The sequence below is a fragment of the Coloeus monedula genome (assembly GCF_965178545.1).
Source record: "Coloeus monedula genome assembly, chromosome: 8".
Lineage (NCBI taxonomy): Eukaryota > Metazoa > Chordata > Aves > Passeriformes > Corvidae > Coloeus > Coloeus monedula.
In genome coordinates this window covers 1,724,303-1,739,024 of record NC_138788.1, presented here as the reverse complement: position 1 = coordinate 1,739,024, position 14,722 = coordinate 1,724,303, and the positions used below count along the sequence as shown (strand labels likewise).

General features: G+C 44.8%; 1 protein-coding gene across 3 annotated transcripts in view; it reads left to right on the top strand.

The window, feature by feature from the left end:
• The window catches only part of PCDH15 (protocadherin related 15), a gene marked incomplete at both ends in the record, with an annotated part of 282,257 nt that overhangs the window by 229,270 nt on the left and 38,265 nt on the right, over positions 1–14,722 (top strand). For all 3 annotated transcript variants that reach the window (XM_082286268.1, XM_082286266.1, XM_082286267.1), the window contains 2 exons: positions 529–656; positions 11,775–11,990. In XM_082286268.1, coding sequence (XP_082142394.1) covers positions 529–656; positions 11,775–11,990 — 344 coding nt within the window. The remainder of the gene's footprint in view (positions 1–528; positions 657–11,774; positions 11,991–14,722) is intronic.

The window sequence follows — 14,722 nt, the reverse complement described above, 5'->3', positions numbered from 1 at the left end:
CTGAGCCTGGAGCAAAGGAGGCTCAGGGGGGACCTTGTGGCTCTGCACAAGTCCCTGACAGGAGGGGGCAGCCGGGGGGGTCGGGCTCTGCTGCCAGGGAACAGGGACAGGACAAGGGGAAACGGCCTCAGGCTGGGCCAGGGGAGGCTCAGCTTGGACAGCAGCAGGAATTTCCCCATGGAAAGGGTGCTCAGGCCTTGGCAGGGGCTGCCCAGGGAGCTTTGGAGTGCCCATGCCTGGAGGTGTCCAAGGAAGGGCTGGAGGTGGCACTCAGTGCTCTGGGCTGGGGACAAGGTGGGCATTGGGCACAGCTTGGACTTCATAATCTTGGAGATCTTTTCCAGCCTCAGTGACTCTGGGATTATCCAATTTTAGCATTTCATGATGGCTAATGGACTTATTTTTTTACATTATTATCCCTACTCTCATTGTACATTATCTCCTTGGGCTGTGAATGCATGAATGCCAGTAGATGTTACAAATTATTACAAAATATTCTCTTTTCCCTTTTTCCTTCCTTCTTTTTAGGTAATACAGCCAAGGTCTTTATTGAGGTGAAGGATGAAAATGACCACGCGCCTGTGTTTACCAAAAAAATGTACATTGGAGGGGTGTCTGAAGATGCCAGAATGTTTTCTTCTGTGCTTAAAGTGAAGGTAAGGCTGAAGTTCCTAAAATAAGCTCCACTTGCAGAGGGAAAATTTGTACTCACTGTTTTTTTTTTCCAGGAGCCTTTGAAATTTGTGTCTTCTAAAGCTGCTTGATGGTTGATGTTGACACAAGGATGATTTTGAGTTAAAACCCAGGTTTCATTTCTACTCAATTTTAGGTACTTGCTTCTCCTGCCAGTTTGTGGCTCTCATTTGAGATCTGTTAATAGTGAAACATTTCTTGTATGTTCAACATACAAGATTTTTCTGGTTTTGGCAGCAGCTTGTTTAGGCTTTAAAAGGGAAAAAACAGCAATTTCAGGTCTGCATTGGGAGGAAAGTGGGAATAAAATTAACCATTCCATAGGGGTTTTTTTTAAAAAAAGAGAGAGAAAATTAATGGAAATATAATATACAGACTACAATTATCATCAGGCATTAATAGCCAAGAGTAAAAGCTCTTTGTTTTCAAGAAAACAAATAAATGATGTGTTTAGAGCACCAGGAATGAAAAGGTAGTAGTTCAGAGCTTATTAAAGTTGTCCCTACTTGATTTTTTTTTGGTTGCTTTCATGGCAGTCCTTCCCAAAATAAGCCCAGAAATGGCAGAGCAGTGGGGAATTGGGAAGCTTCTACTTCATCAAAATTAGGAATCCAAAAATGGTGGCGAATCCAAGAATTGTGTCAAATCCATGAACTTCAGAGCTGCTGAAGAATCACAGAATTGTTATGTTTGAAAAAGACCTTTAAGGTCATCAAATCCAACCATCCACCAGCACCACCATGGTCACCACCAATAATGTCCCCAGGTGCCACTTCCACACATTTTGGGATGCTTCCAGGGGCGGTGACTCCACCACTGCCCTGGTCAGTGCTTAACCACCCTTTCCATGAAGAAATTCTTCCCATTATCCAATCCAAACCTGCTCTGGAACAGCTCGAGGCCATTTCCTGTCCTCCTGTCCCTTGAACAATCCCCACCTAGCTCCATCCTCCTTCCAGGGAACTGCAGAGAGCAGGTAGCAGGAAAAAGGAACTGGAGTAGATAGAAAATTCTGAAAGGCCAAGTCGTTTAGGGAAAGGAGGGGTTTGTGTCTGAAAGCAAAAGAAACACGAGGCACAAATGTCAAATGATGTTTGGAGTCGTCACATGAAACGTGAACAGGCTGTGAAAATCCTCCCTGGTTTTCCAAGAGGATTTTTGAGGCACAGGAATGTGTGCGTGTCAGTCAGGGGGACAAGAAATGGGTGGAAAAGAGCTAAGGGAAATTTGGGGGTGAAGAAAGGAATCTGCTTTTGCCCTTTGGAAATGTTTGACTCAAAACAGGTGAGCAGACCACAAAGGAGGACCAAAAGAAATGGCAACTTTATGTCTTTAAGCTACTTCTGTTCCAATCCTCCCTGATTCTGCTTGCACAAAATGGAACAAGGCCTAAGCCAGGAGTTGGTATTAGTGGATGGCATTAAACGTAATTGTGTGTTTAGTGAAAGTAAAATTGGAAATAATTAAGAAGTGCTCTTGTTGCAGAGGATCGGGCTGGAATTTATTGTTGTAGCACCAAGCATTCGCAGCAGTCAGTGCTCGTTACCTTTCTTCCTGGCCTTTAGAAAGCAAAAGTAATTGCTCTGTTAGTTAAACACAATCCCCATTCCAGCCTGGTTTAAGAATAATTAATCAAATGAATGTCTGTTCTTGAGGACTAGAATGAAATGAGCAGCTTTCCAAGTTGAAATTTAGGAGAACATTAATAAAGTACATGCAGAGCTTGCACTTAGAAATTATTCAGGTTTGGATTCCGGGGGGAATTCGGCTTCTTAGGAGGAGTTTTTAATGCATTTGCTTTCATCTTCTGGATTCATTAACAGTTGCTCACTTTCTTTAACATCATCTGAGTAATTTTGAGAAGAAAGCAATTTTCTCAGCCATCTTCTCATTATTCCTGGCACTGACAACAGCCTTGATGAGGCTCAAACACGGGATATTGGAATCAGAGAATCCCAGGATGGTTTGGGCTGGATGGGATCTCAAAGCCCATCCAGTGCCACCCCTGCCATGGGCAGGGACACCTTCCACTGTCCCAGGCTGCTCCAAGCCCCAGTGTCCAGCCTGGCCTTGGACACTGCCAGGGATCCAGGGGCAGCCCCAGCTGCTCTGGGCACCCTGTGCCAGGGCCTGCCCACCCTGCCAGGGAACAATTCCTTCCCAATATCCCATCCATCCCTGCCCTCTGGCACTGGGAAGCCATTCCCTGTGTCCTGGCCCTCCATGCCTTGTCCCCAGTCCCTCTCCAGCTCTCCTGGAGCCCCTTTAGGCCCTGCAAGGGGCTCTAAAGTCTTCCCAGGGCTTCTCTTCTCAGGCTGCACAACCCCAACTCTCCCAGCCTTTCAAATGACCCAATGCAAAACTACAACTTTCAAAAACACCCCAAAACCTCCACAATTAGTTCTTTAACAGCACATAATAACTTCTGGGGATAATTAAGGCCTGTAGTCTTTAATTATTAATAGAGTAGTCGGTGTAAATCAGTTTTGGATCAATTCAGCACCAATACACTGCTGAACATTCAGATGCTTGGCTTCAGCTGCTTCTACTCTGGCCTGAATAAAATTTCACAGATAATAAAAATAATCAAACACACAAAAAAAATTTAAATTAAAAAAAATAAGGAGAGAAGAAAACTGATCCTGAGTCTGTAATATTCCACACAAATTGATTTAGAGACAAACAGACCAGTAAAATATTGGATAAAAACTTCTCTCATCGTCCGGAGAGTTGATGTGTGCCAAGGCCAATCCTATGGAGCTTCTCCCAACCCTCTAAGGTCATTGGGTTTGCTGCCAGCAGTATCCTCTTAAATACACTAATTTGAGTATAAAAGCCTTTCAGAAGAGGGTCATGAGCTGCCTCGCTCTAGATTTGTAGTAAGATTCCTTTAAGTAGATAAAAAGGAAGCTTAAGCTCAGCAGAATGCCACGAGTCATTCTCCAAAAGCCATTTTTAATCCGAATTAATTTGGGGAATGGTAAACCACATGAGTTATTCTCTTTGGATCTGACTGGATTAAGAGCAGCAGCCTCTGAAAGCTGTGGAGGTACTGATGTTCCAAGAAAAAACCAAAACTGATATATTTGAATAAAATGGCCATTTTTTAGCCAAGGATTTGCTCCTTGCTGCCTGAAGTCCCCTTCTCTGAAATTCCCTTTTTTTTTCCCCCCCAGAATTTCCAATGTATTTGAGAGCCCATTTCTTTAATTAAAGACCTTTTTGTGCTTTTGTTTAGGAATTTATTAATTAAAACCAGATGTAACACAGCCCCTAATTTACGAATTCTGTGCCCTGAGCTTTGCTTCGCATCTCCTCGTATCAGAATTATTTTGCTTTTCACTGGTGTTTTCATGGTTGTTCCCCCTCAGAATTCCAACCAGGCTTCCTCAAGCCCCAAACACAATATTTTCAATTTGCTCCAGGAAACAAACCCACAAAGAACAGAATCTTTAGGGAAATTACCAGCAGGAATTGGCTTCTCCCTATAACGGAGTGTTGTTCGCTCTTGCTTCTTAAATATGAACAGCAGTAACCTCTAGGTTTCTTCCTTTATTTATTAAATTATTGAATTATTATGGATTTAAATGAGGAAATATCAAACGTCCTAATTCTAGTGAAGAAAGAGAATTCTCTGAGTTGCTGCTCAGTTTTACTTTCATCCTGAAAATGTGTGCAGGGAAGGAATCTTGCCTAAATAATGCCAGTGAGTCTAAGGCTCTGGAATTGGCTGTATTTGATGGAAATGCCTTGATTCTTACAACATTTTCATTCCAGCCCTTTCCTGTGCTTTTTGTCCCTTTCCGATCAGCTTTTTAATGGAACTTTATCCTTTATTCCCATGGAATATCCTTTATTGAATATCGAATATCCTTTCTTGCCCTTGGAATATCTCAACAGAAGAGGGCAAAATAAACCAAAGCCATTTTAGGCTGCAGGTTCTGACCCTGAGGACACACAGGGGATCAGGAATTCCTCCTTTCTGCACCTCAAAAGCATCTTAGAGATCCCATAACAAGATAAAACAATGGATAAAAGAAATAAAATTCCAGGGTATGGATAGGGAGAGAATACCGGGATTGCTTTTTTGCCCAGCTGTGTTACCCATGTTAAATCTCCATTTTTTTTCTATCCATGCCTATAACCTGTGGATTTCTTTTGATATTTCCTTTTCCTTGGGATGACTAGGGAATCTTTAGAGTGGCAGGTTCTGGAATTCCACAGATTCCACCTTGGGCACCCAGGACAGCTTTCAGGGCAACATTTTGCTCATCCCTCCTTCGGCTGTTGCGCGACTTGGGCACGAAACTCAGCTGCTTTGCCAGTCGCGACCTTTTCTTCCTTAAAATGTGATTTATGGATCCCAGAGTAGGGAGAAAAAGATGCTTGGTGGGAGGAAGAATCTGCTCTGAAAAGCTCATTGCAGTGACAACAGCCCAGCCTCCAGCTGCTGGAACATCTGGCCCCCAAAGAAGCTGTGTGTCCTGTTGTGGCAAATATTACAGGAATGCCAAGCACAGAGGTAATCTCCTTCAAAATATTCCCGGGTTTTATGTTGGCTTCCTGAACTTCTTACTCGAAAATCTCTTGCTTTCCTATTATTTTCGTCTGGCAGCAATCAGAGAGTTCCCTACCCTTTGGGATTTTTTCCAGTGTAACTGAAGATTATTTCAATTCCTTTGGTGTTTTTGAGCATTTTCAAGACTGTTGGTGCTGCATGTGCCTTCCTGAGTGAAGGGGCTGGGAGTGGGGAGTGCTCCTGGATCATTCCCATCCCATGGAGGAAATCAATGTGTGTGGCCTTTACCCCCACTCACACACACAAACTTATTCTGTCAAGCACTAACTGCCATTGGCAGAAGAAAAATGGCAATAAATCCGTTTTTCCAATTATCTGTTTCAAAATCCAACTTTGGGAACCCCTCTTATTCAACACCTTTTCCCATGAGACAGCCCATCAAAATGAATCCCTGTTTCCTTCGGCACCTGGGAGCTTTTGGACACCACTGGAGGACAGAAAGAACAATTCCCATTCCCCTTATTCTACCTGTGTTCCTCAGAAGATTCCTGGCACTGGGGGTACTGGGAGTGTGCTGGGCAGCGATCAGTATCAGGGATGTTGTGATAGGTAAATTCAAAGCAATAGGAATAGAAATATTAATAGAAATGTATATATAAAATAGAAGTGTAATATATAAATATATCTTAATGTATTATATATAAAAATATAGATCAAATAGAAATATGAATGAGTATAAATGAATATACAAAATATTAATATGATATATAAATATAAATAAACATAAATTAATAATAAATATATAAACAAACATAAATAAAAATACAATATGAATATAAATATGAGTATAAATGAATATATAAATATAAGCATAAGTATTTATTAATATATTCTATATTATTATATATAAATATAAAATATTTATATGAATATAAATAGGAGTATAAATGACTATAAAAGCATAAGTATATAAATATAAGCATAATGTAAGTATATATCAATATATTCTATATTACTATATTTAAATATAAATAAAATATGAATATGAATATAAATTATATAAAAATATAAGTATGATATAAGCATATATTAATATATTATACATTATTATATCTAAATAAAAATAAATATGAATGAGTATAAATATTAATAGAAATGGATATATAAAATATAAGTATAATACATAAATATAATTTAAGTATACGTTACATATTATACGTTACATATTATACATTACATATTATATATATTATTAATAAAATATCAATATGTATATGAATATGAATTCAAGGCTGCAAATTCAAGGCTACAAATTCCTGAGGTAGCCCCTGGCAAACCAAGGTGAGGGGCAGGAGTTCCAAAGGGCCTCAGCCAGCTGAGGGTGTAAAAGAGCATGGAAGTGAAGAAATGCAGGAAATTAAGGAAAATTGCAATGGTTACACCAAATTTCCAGGCTTAGGTGGCTGTAGAACACCCAGTGAAACCTCCCCTAAAACAGCACAGGGGCGGCTGTGCTGGCAGAACTGGAAACCTGCAGCAATCTGGAAATTCCTATGGCAAAACCAGCCAGGTTCTAAAAGCTGCTTGATGTGCCAGCAGTAATTGGGAACGTTGGAGCTGCCATCTGCTAGGAAGAGGGGAAAAAATCCCTCGGCAGCCCAGTCCCAATCCTGCCATTTTCCATGCCCCTTTAGCAGCCTCGGGCTCGTGGTTAAGGGTGACCCTGCGAGGGTGGTGGAAAACATCTCAAATTAACAATTGCTTTTCATGCTCAGCAGCAAATCTGGATTAGGCTCAGGCTGATAATACTAAAAACTGGGATCATCAATGGTTATGCAACAGCTTCGGGAATTGCAGTCACTGATGATTTTTATGCTCATCCCAAACATGCCACTGGTGATTTTTGGTGACAGCATGCTGCTGTCACACAGGCTGGGGTTTGCCAGCCTCCCTGGGTGTCCTGCCACAGAGCTGTGTTTGTGCAGACACATGGAGGCAGAGATGAATGAATTTTTGCTTTGAAGGCATCATTTTTCGGCCTTCTTACAAAGAAAAGGAAAAAAAATTGGTTGATCATTGAGAGAACAGAATGGTTTGGGTTGGAAGGACCTCAAAGCCCATCCAGTGCCACCCCTGCCATGGGCAGGGACACCTTCCACTGTCCCAGGCTGCTCCAAGCCCCAATGTCCAGCCTGGCCTTGGACACTGCCAGGGATCCAGGGGCAGCCCCAGCTGCTCTGGGCACCCTGTGCCAGGGCCTGCCCACCCTCTGAGTAAAAATATCCTCAGTGCTTTTGTGCTGGGATTAGGGAGCACCCCAGGATTTGTGCCTCCTCCTCCTGTGTGGGTGGGTGGTATCGATGCTGACCCAACTCCCTTTGTGAGGGCACACCTAAGCTCAATCACAGGAGGCTGGAATTTGACCTGGTAATTCCTGAGATCATCCATATTTAACAGCCCTCAATCACAGCAGGATTTAGGAGACATCTGTATTTCTTGCACAGAACAAAAGGCAGCCATGCTGCTGGAATATTAAGATTAAGTGCAGCTCTTTCTCTTCTTTGACAGTCATAATGCAGCTCCTGAGGTGTCATAGATCTCTTCCTAATGAAGTGTCAAAATTATTTACCTTCAGGACAAATTACAGGAATAGCAAACATCCTTCCTCTGTACTGGAGAAGTTTGGGGCGTTCCTGGGAGCAGCTCATAAGCTCTCACTCCTGGTCCTGCCAAGCCGAGTGTCCTTAGGTTTGATCCAAAGAGCAGAGAAAGGAGGGAATGCAAACAACAAAGTTCAGATATTTGCAGCTGGAATCTGATCATTTTTCTAGGCTGTTTGGCACCTGTTTGCTCATCTCTGGGTGGATGTCTGGGAGCCTGAGCTGTGATGGTGCTGAGGCTGCCGATGGCTTTGGGGTGGCTCTGAGCTCTCAGAACTGGTGACAATTAACTCAGAGCCTGTCCACCAGCTCAGGGCACCTGAACTCTGCAGGACTTTACAAGCTGTGAGCTTCAAATGTCAAAAGGCCTTTTTCACTGGAGTTTAATGCCTTAAACTCAGCTGGAAGACTTAAACATCTCATTAGTGCTGAGCTCCAGTGCCCTGAGTTTTGTGCAAAAGGGCTGGCTTCATTTAATGCTCATGCCTGCAGCATCAATACCTTAATTTGGATCCAAATTTTGTTTGTTTTTAGTCACATACATCTCCAGGCATGAAATGCTGAAGGTGAAATTGATTTCTGGTGTCATTGAAAGCAGCGACCATTAAAAGCCGCAGCTTTTGTGGAGAGAGAATTTGCTACTATTAAAAATATGATGGGCTTCTGACCCAGCTGAACCAACCTCATAAATCCATTTTAAATAAGAAATTGGCTTTTTATTGGAAGGGCGTCATGCTCCTCTCCAGGGCACCTTCAGGAGCCTTTGGACTTCACTGGGCACTCCCTGGGAAGGTTGGCTCGCTCAGGGATGACCCCAAAGGAGCCGGATCAGACACTGCTCCTGTGGCTGCTGCTGGGTTCCTCGTGCTGTGTGGGCTTACAGGAATTCTGCTTTTCTTTCCTCCCCAGCTCCATTACCAACATGCAAAGCTGAGTGTGGATAAACCAGAGGGTTTGGCCAGGTGGGACTTCTCTGGGTTGGTCATGGCTTTATCCTGAGCTGTGTTGTGTGAGCTGAACTTACCCTGGAATCCCAGGATGGTTTGGGTTGGAAGGGACCTCAAAACTCATCCAGTGCCACCCCTGCCATGGGCAGGGACACCTTCCACTGTCCCAGGCTGCTCCCAGCCCCAATGTCCAGCCTGGCCTTGGACACTGCCAGGGATCCAGGGGCAGCCCCAGCTGCTCTGGGCACCCTGTGCCAGGGCCTGCCCACCCTCCCAGGGATGGAACAATTCCTTCCCAATATCCCATCTATCCATGCCCTCTGGCACTGGGAAGCCATTCCCCTTTGTCCTGGCACTCCAGGCACAGCTGAGGTGCTGCTTTAATTTTTGTCTTTGTTTCTCACTATCCAAACATCAACCTGGTGTTTCTCTCCAGCCATTTCCTTGCGTTCAGGCTGGGTATAGGAAAAGTTTCTTCATGAAAGAGTGGCTGAGCACTGGAAGGGGCTGCCCAGGGAATGGTGGAACCGCCAGCACTGGAAGTGTTCAAGGAATGAGTGGATGTATGGCACTGCACAGTGTGGTTTAATGGGCAAGGTGATGATGAAAGGTTGGATTGGGTGATCTTGGAGGTATTTTCCAACCTTAAAAATTCCATGGTTCTATGACATAGCATGTTTTCACATTCATTTCTTCCTTCAGCAATATATTTACGTGGAAAACCAACAATTTTCCTGACTCTCCACCTGTCAAGCTCCCATCTGCTGGCTCTGGGATGTTGTGGGGCTGTATTTCCCTGTGCCAGTTGGAAAGCTGGAATGCTCTGGAAAAGCCCACTGATATCTTTCTTTTTTTGACTGACAGAACAGAGTAAATTTCAGAAAGCTTTTTAACCATCCCGTCTTTCCTAAAATCGCTGATAAAGGAGTTTGAGCTCACCCAGGAGGCAGCAATCTCGATTTTAAAAGCCTGAAAAAAAACTACAGAGCTGGAGAACAAAAGCAACACATTTTATATTTATGCTTTTGGTAGCCGAGCCAGATGAAGGTTTGTGAATTTAGAAGAAAGCAAAATATTGAGAGAGGGTGGGAATTGAACCAGTTGTGTGTCGGTGACAAGTGACAGCCGGTGTCATTCCAGGACACCATTCCATCTTTTGGGCATCTCTGAATGAAACCTGTTTGCTCTTTCCAGCTCAACCAGCCTGGATATTATCCTTTAAGTGCTGGATGGTTCTGTCTGGGAATCTGGGCTGATAGGAGTTGGAGTAGCATGGAGCACACACAGCTTTCAGTACCTGGATCACTCATCTGGTGCTGGTATTCCCTGAAAAATTGTCTGAAAATGAAAAACAAACAGAAGGGACAATTTCCACCATATAGAACTTTTCCAGTGCTGTTGAGGAAACAATTAATGATGATTAATGGCCCCCTATTGAAGGCTTAATGACCTTGCACAGATAATTCTTTTCTAGCAGCTGTGGTGGCTCATAAACAGCTCTGCTCTCTGCTCACTGTGACCAGGGACAGGACCCAGGGAATGACTGGAACTGGGTCAGGTTGGGAATTAGGGAAAGGCTCTTCCCCCAGAGGCTGCTGGGCACTGCCCAGGCTCCCCAGGGAATGGGCACGGCCCCGAGGCTGCCAGAGCTCCAGGAGCGTTTGGACAGCGCTGCCAGGGATGCCCAGGCTGGGGTTGTTGGGGGGTCTGGGCAGGGCCAGGGGCTGGATCCATGATCCCTGGGGGACCCTTCCAGCTCAGGGTATTCCATGATTCTGTGAACTCTTCATGCTGACACAAAACCCTTATTGCTTTTCATGCTTAAGTCGTGGCACAGTATGGATTTCTCCATGGATTTTACGTGCACCTTTTCAAAGTAAAGGCTGGTTTTTATTCCAGCATTAGCTTAAACCACAGCCTCAGGAGCCTTGCCAATATTTCTATACAAACCTGCTGATAGATCCTGAAGTGTCCCAGATGCTGAGGCCGTGCCCAAGACTAATGAGTGCTCAGCATTAATTAGCTTCCACCTCGCTGATCCCTGGAAGGAGCACGGGAAAGCTCTGTAGGGGGTCCTTGGAAACACTTCCCTGTGGATACACTTCCCTGTGCTGCTGTTGAACAGGAGCATAAGGAATGGCATTGGAGAGGCCAGGATGGGAGTACATGGGGTTGTCAGGAGCAAGGAAGGTGGAATAACACCTCCTGAGGCAGCCTGGTTGATGCCAGCTCTGCATCCTGACCCAGTTCAGCAACAGGACAGTGCCAGGGCAGCTCTGTGTCCTGCACATCAGGTCCCTGTGCACCACTGCAGGAATGCCACTCAATCCTTCCTTATTTAATAAAACATTGTTAAATTGCTCTAAAAATACCTCTCCTCCATCAGTGCTGCTGCAGAATATGCTCTGTGTCCTGAACTGGGGTGCCCAGCAGGTCCTGGTGCACCACTGCAGGAATGCCACTCAATCCTTCCTTATTTTAATAAAAAATTATTTGTTTGCACCAAAAATATCTGTTCTCCATCAGAATATCTCTAAGATGAAGGATATTCTTGTGTAAGTCTGTGCACAAGTTGCTGAGATGGTTTTATCTTTGATATTTCTTTTTCAACGAGAATTTGGCAGTGGAGGTTTCTCAGAATTAAGCAGTTCTCAGGTATTGTTGCAGACTTGAAAGTCAACCTATATTTTTGTACTTTCTAAATTTCTTTCTTTCTTTCTTTTGTAGCAGTTTAGTGCCAACAGAGGAGGAAGAAATTGCTGGAAAAGCAAAACTGAGTGCAGCAAAGTTAAATGGAGCATTTACAGTAGCAGCCATATCTGTGCTCTGGAGTCTCATGTTTTAAATGTCAGAGTGGCAGAAATTTGCTGGGCCAAGATGTACCTTTATTTAAAGGACAAGGTTAATGACTCCTTCCAAGCATATTTACCTTGCTTGTTTTGTTTTCCCCATTAGGCCAATGATAAGGACACTGGGAATTACAGTGCCATGCAATACAGGCTCATCATTCCCCCCATCAAGGATGGCAAGGAAGGCTTTGTGATCGAGGCTTACACGGGGCTGATCAAAACTGCCATGCTCTTCAAAAACATGAGGAGATCCTATTTCAAGTTCCAGGTCATTGCCACTGACGATTACGGCAAAGGGCTGAGCAGCAAAGCAGAAGTGCTCGTAAGTATCAGCCAGGGATCATCACTATGGAATAATTCCTGAGGAAATTCAAACACTGCAGAAAGTTGAATTCCAGGCAGGCCTAGAGAAAAGACATAAAGTGCTTGTGCTTAATTTTTTGAAGGCACTGGAATAAATCTTTTGGTTTCCTAAACTAAAAGATTTTGTGACGTGTTGGAGCGAGTCCAGAGGAGGCTCCAGGATGAGCAGAGGGATGGAGCAGCTCTGCTGGGAGGAAAGGCTGGGAGAGTTGGGATTGTTCAGCCTGGAGAGGAGAAGCTCTGGGGTGACCTCACTGGGGCCTTCCAGGACCTGAAGGTGCTACAGGAAACATGGAGAGAGACTTTGGGACTCCAGACAATGGTCTGGAGTGCCAGGACACAGGGAATGACTTCCCAGTGCCAGAGGGCAGGGCTGGATGGGATATTGGGAAGGAATTGTTCCCTGGCAGGGTGGGCAGGCCCTGGCACAGGGTGCCCAGAGCAGCTGGGGCTGCCCCTGGATCCCTGGCAGTGTCCAAGGCCAGGCTGGACATTGGGGCTTGGAGCAGCCTGGGACAGTGGAAGGTGTCCCTGCCCATGGCAGGGGTGGCACTGGATGAGTTTTGAGGTCCTTCCAACCCAAAGCATTTAATGATTCTGGGATTCTATGTCCCTGCTGGTCATGTCCTTGTTGTCTTAGTTGCTTATGTCAAGGAACAATTTTGGGCTGAGAATGAACTTTTCAGTCCCTGGGAAAGCAACATTTCAGAACTGGCGCCATCTTTAGGCCTCAGGTTCATGGTTCTGTGCTGTACAGAGGACACTGACTTAGTCCAGCTGCAGGAAGCATCCAAGCTAAATTTCCTTAAAGCCTCTAAACTTGATGGATTGGCTCAATATTAGCATAATGTGGAAGGGATGGAGTGCATTATCCACTTCATGGGAACGCTGTCAAAGGGTACGGATGAGAGCCAGAATCCTTGGTGTGGGAGTGCTGCAGCAGTTCACCAAATAAACATAAAGGATGAGGCCCTCATGCTTGACCTCCCAAAATGATGGGGCATTCTCAGGCAATTTAGGCACTAATGGGATATTAAAATGTAGCCCGAAGGAATCGACATTAACATTAGAAAGCGAAGGATGTCTCATTAATTTATAGAGGTTTCTTTAGGGTGTCTGCTGAGTGATGAGCAGTGCACCCAGTGGCTTTGAGCAGGGCCTGGAAGCTTGGAGGAGCTGGAGATACAATTCCAGACCACCCCCATCCTGCTTAGAACACTGGCACATGGACCTGCTGGAATGAGTCCAGAGGAGGCTCCAGGATGAGCAGAGGGATGGAGCAGCTCTGCTGGGAGGAAAGGCTGGGAGAGCTGGGATTGTTCAGCCTGGAGAAGAGAAGCTCTGGGGTGACCTCACTGTGACCTTCCAGACCCTGAAGGAGCTACAGGAAACATGGAGAGACCATTTCCAAGGGATGGAGTGCCAGGACAAGGGGGAATGGCTTCCCAGTGCCAGAGGGCAGGGCTAGATGTGATGGATATTGGGAAGGAATTCCTGGCTGTAAGGGTGGGCAGGCCCTGGCACAGGGTGCCCAGAGAAGCTGTGGCTGGATCCCTGGCAGTGTCCAAATCCAGGTTGGATGGGGCTTGGAGCAGCCTGGGACAGTGAAAGGTGTCCCTGCAGGAGGTTGGAGCGGGATGGCCTTTAAGTCCTTTCCAACCCAACCCACTCTGATTTTATGCACCAAGCGTGTTTCATACACCAAGATCCTTTCCCATGATGTTAACAGGATTTTCCTGCTGTGGGGTCAGGAGCTCAGGCTCTCAGGTGTTTTTTCTTTCAAAACCAGCTCCAAAAGTGCACAGAGAACAGGGAAATTATTTAATTACTCCCATGCAAAAGAGTAAGATGTGGGGGAAGAGGATAGGACTGCCCTGGGGAGGTCTTGGGAGAAGAGGCAGGACACCACCAGAGGGACAAGACTGGGAAGAAGGTGAGCAGAGCAAGGTATCCTCCAGAACTGGGACCAGGATGCTTCCTCAGAGCCTTGCACAGCTCTGGGAGCAGCAGGACCTGCCAAATCCCCTGGTCAAAGGTCTTCATGCTGGTGGGGACAATCCATGGGAAGGACACCAGGATGGCTCGAGGCAGACACCTGTGGGCTGACAGTTTGCTTCCTTGTGATGGAATTTTCCTTCACAGCATCTGTGAGAGGAAAGAGATTTAAAAATTACATTTTAAAATGAGTTTGCTGCAAGGAAGCACCTAAAGGTGCCGAGGAAGTGTCGATAGTGGATATTCACTATCCTTATTTGAGATCATGGGTATCACCTTTATGATGTCATGGATATCATCTTTAATCAAATGTTTCTAGGGTTTGAGGGGCTTTCAAAGCCCCTCCTCATTCAGGTCCCGGCTACTCCCAGGAATCCATTGGTACCATATCATGATCAAGGCTCTGTAGGCTCTGCCTTGATGGATTTAAAACTTGGGAAGTGCCTAATGAGCAAAGCTTGGGATCAAAGGGATATCACTCGTGGGCTAGAGGTTACCAACAATTTTCTGCTTTGCCTGCCTTTACAAATGGGGATAACAAGCAAGTTAATGTTACCATGGAAACCTCAAATGTCGCTTGATTTTTGTCCAACACCCTTGGTTTCCTACAGCTTGTCGTGAATGTGTGTTTATCCCTGGTTTTGTACAAGAACAAGTGATGATAATTGTCATTTCTTCAATATTAAAAGAATTACT